General features: G+C 37.5%; 1 protein-coding gene across 4 annotated transcripts in view; it reads left to right on the plus strand.

Annotated features, from left to right (window-relative positions):
* The first annotated feature begins 611 nt into the window (after positions 1-611).
* Positions 612-7,609, plus strand: part of LOC111912114 (carotenoid cleavage dioxygenase 7, chloroplastic) — a 25,723-nt gene continuing 18,725 nt past the window's right edge. For all 4 annotated transcript variants that reach the window (XM_052769582.1, XM_052769584.1, XM_052769583.1 and 1 more), the window contains exons 1-2: positions 612-1,382; positions 1,757-1,885. In XM_052769582.1, coding sequence (XP_052625542.1) covers positions 626-1,382; positions 1,757-1,885 — 886 coding nt within the window. In that variant the 5' untranslated portion in view covers positions 612-625. The remainder of the gene's footprint in view (positions 1,383-1,756; positions 1,886-7,609) is intronic.

The raw sequence follows: 7,609 nt of genomic DNA on the forward strand, positions 1-7,609 counted from the left end.
ATGATATTAATTGTGGGTTCATGACATACAATAACAAGAAATAGTAAATAGTTTATTGTTTAGATCAATTATTCTTTAATTGGATTGAATAACTTTTAATGTTTCATAACACCATTAGGATAGATTTGAACCAGTTTTGTGAATCTTTCCTATCATCCATTGTAACATTTAATATGGCGAAATTTTATCCATTATTTATGTATATATATTATCTGATAGATTAACTTGTTTAGGATGCCCTATAATAGTGTATGAGAACAAAAAATAAAATAATAACCGGCCTATCGAATACTATTAAAATATAAACGACTTAAAAAAACAAATGCAGTCATATTTAACAGTAACCTAATCAATATATTTAATATATTAATGTAAAAAAAAAAAAAAAAAAAAAAAAAAAAAAAAAAAAACAGTTAATTACATTTTTGTTGATGAGATCAACCCAACCCATAAAAATAAAAGCTTTCATGGTGCCGTTGATATAAAACATACTTTATTAAAAGTAAGTAAGTAAAACAGAAAAGGGCACTAATGTCATTTCCATTTTGTCTTTCTATAAGTAGATCTCACACCATTACTACTATAATTTTAATCTTAATATTCCCCCACCACCACCCTCCACATAATGCAGGCCAAAGCACTCAATTTCCTCCCATTCAAGCCATGGCCCTCCTTCAAATTACCACCGGTAAGGGCAATCTCATTTCCTGATCGAGTTCCACAAGACATTTCTACATCTACACCAAGTCAACAACTATCAAGTTCATCTCAAAATGAAAAAATATCAGCTTACTGGGATTATCAGTTTTTGTTCATGTCTCAGCGTTCAGAAACCGATAATCCCATTAATTTACGTATCGTTGAGGGATCCATCCCGTCAGATTTCCCACAGGGGACATATTATCTGACGGGACCTGGAATATTTAAGGATGACCACGGCTCATCGGTGCACCCATTTGATGGCCATGGGTATCTTAGAGCATTTACATTTGATGGGGCCAAAGGTGAGGTCACATTTATGGCTAAATACGTTAAGACCACAGCTCAGGTGAAGGAACGTGATCGTGATACTGGTAAGTGGGGGTTTAATCACCGGGGCACATTCTCTACTTTAAAGAATAAGAGAAAATTCGGGGACACTACAGTTATGAAAAATGTGGCAAATACAAATGTATTGAGATGGAATGATAGGTTGTTCTGCTTGTGGGAAGGTGGCCCACCACATGAGATTCAATCTGTATCGTTAGATACGATCGGAGAATTTGATTTGATCAACGATTCTGATTGTTTACCAATGCCATCAACCAACGTTCGGGATACAGTGGATGGTGGTGAGATTATCTTGGATTTGGTTTCAAGCATAGTGAAGCCGATATTGTATGGTAGGGATTTTTTTACTTTTTAATTATGATTATAACTTTTATTGAAATTATTGTCATCTAATGTGTCCAAATATAGTGTTGTTGATTTGATAATTTCTTATTATTTAAACAAAATTAATAAAATATGAGTCCATGTTTTTATTTAAATTAATAAACTATCATTAAACATTATTAAATCAACTTGGAAGATTTTATAATTCTTGAAATAAAATCAACGTTATTTATTAAGATTATTCTTGCTTTATGTGTGCAAACAAAGTGCTGTTAGTTGCATAATTTTATTATTATTATTATTATTATTATTATTATTATTATTATTATTATTATTATTATTATTATTATTATGTATTTTGATTTTTGTGGCATACGTACAGGGGTTTTTAAGATGCCTGCAAAACGATTGTTGGCTCATTATAAGATTGACGCATCCAGGAATAGGCTGCTTATGCTGGCATGCAATGCAGAGGATCTGCTCCTCCCACGCAGTACCTTCACCTTTTACGGTACGTTTCTAAAGAAAAATAATTATGTCATAATTACTTGAAATGGAACTTGAAAAAGCCTGGATCTACTTCATAAAGAAAATAGAAATTGGAACTTGAAAGTGTTATTCCAATATCTGAGAGGTCGGTTGGTCGATCCAAAGAAAACTCAGTTAGAATAATAAGTGACTCCTATCACTTTAGGCTACACTACAACTGTCTTTAACAAACTCACCCGTTCTTAAAATCTTTGCGAATTTTACTTTTATAATTGAATTTTACTTTTTACTTACTTTTAGAATAGCCTGAATAGGTAGGGGTGTTCTTTGGTTTGGTTTTTTCGGTTTTTTACATTCTAAATTTAACCATAACCAAACCAAATAAGGTTCGGTTTAATTGGTTTCGGTTTATTCGGTTATGATTTATTCGGTTCAGTTTAACGGTTAAACCTAATAAAATTCAACACATAAGAATAAATATTAAACTAAAAGAAAAAACTTACTAAACTATTACCAAACAAAGAAACTACATTAATATATAACATATCATATTCAAGTTGTAGTGATAGGTTAATAAAAGTTTAACTGTATATGAAAATGAAAGAAATGACTAAAGGTTATTTGGTTAATTTGTTTTTGCTTTTTAATACAAAATGTAAAACAATTATAACTTTACATTGGTTACTAACAAAAAAGACATGGAAATCTTAGTAACTAATCAATAAATTTATATATATAAAATGTTGAGATATATATATATATATATATATATATATATATATATATATATATATATATATATATATATATATTCGGTTTTTTCGGTTTAACCAAAACAATAAAAATTTAACCAAAAGCCAAACCGAATAAGGTATCCTTATTCGGTTAACCAAACCAAATTAACCGAAAACCAAATAACCCGAACCAAATGAACCAAAATTCATTTGGTTCGGTTTGGTTATTGGGTTTTGGTTTTTTATGACACCCCTATGAATAGGTACATCAACAGAATAAGGTATGATCTGGTTCACATCTATCTCAACCCTCTTTGAACGACTAGTTTTCTTTAACAAAAATAAAAATAAAAATACTAATATTTAATTATTTATATAAACCGATATCAACCACTTGAAAAACTATACCAACATTCTACACTCTCTAATTCTATTCCAACTCTCTCTTTTACCCAAATCACTTATGATAATTTGGATTCATGTTGGGGTTCGGAGGAACATGATCGTTTTTTCAAATCGAGAGGTTTTTTAGATCTGTTTTGTAACACCCGAAAAATTTCATTAAATCAAATATTATGGTTTTGAAAACATTATTACTATTTTAGCCAAAGTTATCAAAATATGATCCAACAAAAACCAAAACAGCCTACATTTTGTTTCAAAACATGCCAAGTGGGTGTATTACTGCTAACATGCAAAATCATAGTAAACAAGTAATACATATACAAATAAGAAACTATGTCTAGTTCTTCATAAGCTTGTTGCTACTCTCCATCTACACTAATTCTTCGTAACTGATTCTGGAATATATGGTATTAAACAAAATATACATAGAACTTTTCATTTTCCACATGCCTTATATGAATTAACATGAATTAACATGTATTCTTAATGTAACGTCCCAAAAATGTAGAGTAAAATTTTCAATTTCAAAATAGACTAAAACCATTCAAATCCATATTCTTGAAAGACAATCAAAATAATAAGTTATAATTTCAAAACATCAGAGTGATAAAACATCAAAACAGACAGTGTGGAAATCTCCATTGTACGATGCAATCAAGCATGGCTCTTACCCTTGCTACAAGAAGTACCTGAAACATTTAAAACATAAAATTGTAAGCGCAAAGCTTAGCGAGTTTCCCAAAATACCACATATAACATACATATAATGGGCCCCGGCCATCAAGTATATAAACGGGCCTCGCCCAATAATAATAACGGGTCCCACCTAACAAGCCTCGTCTAATCTGCATAACGGGTCCCACCCAACGAACCTCGCCAACATACATAACGAGTCTCGTTCAGCATACATGAAAGAGTCACAAAGACAGTCTAGCATCCTACATAGTATAGTGAGAAGACTTACCTCTCATTCGAAGTAGACTAACACCACAATTCGTAAAACATAAAGGTTGGTCAGAAAGTCAATGGCCAACGGTCAAAGTCAACCATATAAACTACCGCGTCATGGAAAGACCTTGGCCATGTCGTGGTCTAGCTCAAACAGAAAACATGATAGATCTGCCCACCGTGTCGTGGTCAGCACTAAACCACGTCGTGGTCACATTGGTGGATCTAAGTCCATATTAAGCTCTTAATATTTTAAGTCCACTACTAATACTTTCCAGAAAGTTGCATAGCACCATAATGGTTCATAAATATCCTAACTTTATAGATATGTATATCCAATGCATGTCATACACCAAATTAGGTCAAAATGGTGTTAAAGGGGGTCAAAACCCCATGTATGCAATCAACACAACTCGGGAGTCCAAATTTGAAACATATAATACTCTTGGGACATCTGAGATCAATAAAGTTGCAAGCTTTATTGCAACCACTCACTCAAAACTCATCAAATGGACCAAAACTAGCTTAAATTCAAGTCCTAAAAGAAAAAGAACCACCAAGATCTGGTTGAGAAGACTTACAAATGTCTAGAGAGTGCACAATGTAACGACCGAAAAATACAACCAATTTTAAATTTTTCAAAAAACAACTCGATTCTATTAAATCATTACAAAAAGGTTTTCAATACAAAACATTTAGCGGTACGATCACGCCTTCGCCTTGCCACGGTCTCCTGAAGAACCTGAAAAACATAAAACCACAACTGTAAGCCCGAAAGCTTAGTGAGATATCCCCAAAATACCAACCACTTATACCATACACGCATAACATGCCACAACATATTTGATCACAGAACAGCCATGCACTTCGGGTCTACTGTGTGACTGGTCCGCCGCACCGGCCTACAGTCCACCTGGTCCACCCTCTGAGTCTAGCCATAAACCTCGAGTCTACAGTATCATTGGTCCGCCCGCACCGGGCCTTCAATCCACCTGGTCCACTCTCCGAATCTAACCACATACATCGAGTCTGCAGTGTGATTGGTCCGCCCGCACCGGGCCTTCAATCCACCTGGTCCACTCTCCGAGCCTCGACACGTCTGGTCCGCCCTATTGGGGCCTACAGCCTATCCGGACCGCTCGCTGTGCCTTCGGAACAACCGGTCCGCCCTGGGTATCTTGGCCTACAGCACAAAGCAGGACCCGCCTCAACCCAACTCCAGTCCAAACAACCATGTGCACATATACATACAATCATATAGCAATTCACAGTCAACAAGCAGATCAAACAGATCACATAACATATCATCATCCTAACCAGGATACCGACCTAACAGGTCACTAGCATAGCATCACCCTATCTCTCAGGATATCGATCACAACCAGGTCTCTAACATATACCATCCTAGCTCTCAGGATGCAAACATATCAAAGCAATAACATAACAACAACTACCCGGATCTCAATCTGATAAGGGCCGGCCTTGGTGCCTTAGACCCTGTTGATATAGTGAGGATAACTCACCTCGATACTGCCGACTGAACAGATAACCCAAGCTGCTCCGACCACTGATACGATCTCCACCACTGGACAACCACCATGGCACTGAACTCAAAACAATAACCAACAATTACCAAAATGCCCCTGGAAACCACTGGTCAACCTTTGGTCAAAGACAAGGTCAAAGTCAACCCCTGACTGACTCTACTCGCCGAGTCAACCCGATGACTCGCCGAGTCCCCATACTCAGAACTTCCCTCAATCCGCGACCTAACTCGCCGAGTCACCCCGAGACTCGTCGAGTCCAACAACTCTGAGTCCACTCGCCCACAACTCACCGTGTCATCCCTTGACTCGCCGATTCTCGACTCAACCAGAAAATATTGGGACTCTTGACAAGACTCGCCGAGTCCAAGAACAGACTCGCCGAGTCTAAGGCTATCTTCAACCTACTCGCCGAGTTGTTCATACAACTCGCCGAGTTCCAGGCCATCTTCATCCAACTCGCCGAGTTGTTCTTTCAACTCGTCGAGTTCCAGCTCATCTTCAAGCAACTCGTCGAGTCCACCCATGTGACTCGCCGAGTACCACCGGTCTGAATCCATACATAAGCACTCCAGGCCATGCAATTGATCCAAAACATAGATCTAGCCTCCTACAACCCATCCATCACGTAAAGTGGCAAACTTTACGTGAATCCAAAGAGATCTAGGCCTTATACACTTTAGGGATAGGGTTTGGGACATGATAGCTTCACTACACACTCAAACACAGGGACTTTCAGGCATTCCAACCCTTCTCCATTCCAGATCTGAGGTAGCAACCTCAGATCTAACCTCTAAACTCCAAAACACCAAAAGATAAGCTCCCCACAAACCCCATAATGATGAATCCAAAGAGTAACAGCCCAAGGACGAGATATTACCTCAAAAGAACGCCCCAACTGCAATGGAACTCGAATCCAAGCAAAGCCCCTTGCTCCAAGCCTCCTACCCTTCAAGATTTCCTCAACAATTGCTTCTCCAAGCTCCCAAATGCAACTTGATCCACTCACATACGAAGGTTAGGGTTTCTGGACTTGAGGATGAGTAAAGAGGCTGGGGGAATGGATATTATGTTCTTTATATAGGGCTCAACCCCGAGAATTAGGGTTTTCTCCACTCAGCGCCTACTCGCCAAGTCCATCTTACTGACTCGTCGAGTCGGCAACTTAACACGCGACCAAATCGCGACTCTACTCGCCGAGTCGCTCTTTCCCAATTTACTCTTTTAGCCCTTCAACTCTACTCTTGATATTTCGGGATGTTACACACAAAAAGTTGGTTATTAACTTGTTTAATACTTCCTTGCTTCCTAAAGCTCTTTTTCGTCCTTCACAAGGTGAAACAACCCAACAATGGCTTAAAATCCAAGAGAGTATGAATTAAGGTTTAGATAGGGATCTTTTGGAGTGATGGAGGTTGAGGGTGGTCGAAACCCTAGCCCCTACATCCTTTATATAGGGTCAAAATCCTGAAATTTAGAGTTATGAGCGCATTACGGCATCGCGTCGTGGTCGTTAAATGAATGTCGCGTCGTGGTGACGTAGCACCACCACGTCGTGGTAACCCACCCACCACGATGCGGGAATACAAAGCCTCAAAGTTCAAGTATTTTAAACACAAGGAACTTCAAAAGAATAATACTCGGGATACAGATGTTACACCTAACGTGCATATTCATATACATGATTAAACCTTACGAACCTTCACGTATCATATATTGAAGTTCACACAAATCCATCGCTTATAAACCGATCAACTCATTATTAAACATTTGGTATAAATCCTTTAATTTTAACCTATTTCATACGATGTAACTTATATATACATAATGCATGCTCACAATTGAAATAAACCTTATGGGACTTCTAGTATCATGCCTTTGTATTAGTAAACGGTCCTTCAGTTATATTGATCCAAACCACCACCACTTTTTGAAAAATTAAAAGACAAAGAAGAGATGGTGGCAGTTAGGTTTTACAATCAACAGAGAGGCTAGGGTTTTCGATGTTGGGTGGCACAGGTAGCTATGATGGTTGGAAGAGATTTATGGTAAGTGGGGTTTGATGGCGGAGGGAAGGCGGTTTCACCGGTGTGTGTAGATCTGAAAAGGGTAAGG

This window comes from Lactuca sativa, chromosome 3, assembly GCF_002870075.4.
Source record: "Lactuca sativa cultivar Salinas chromosome 3, Lsat_Salinas_v11, whole genome shotgun sequence".
NCBI classification, from domain to species: Eukaryota; Viridiplantae; Streptophyta; class Magnoliopsida; order Asterales; family Asteraceae; genus Lactuca; species Lactuca sativa.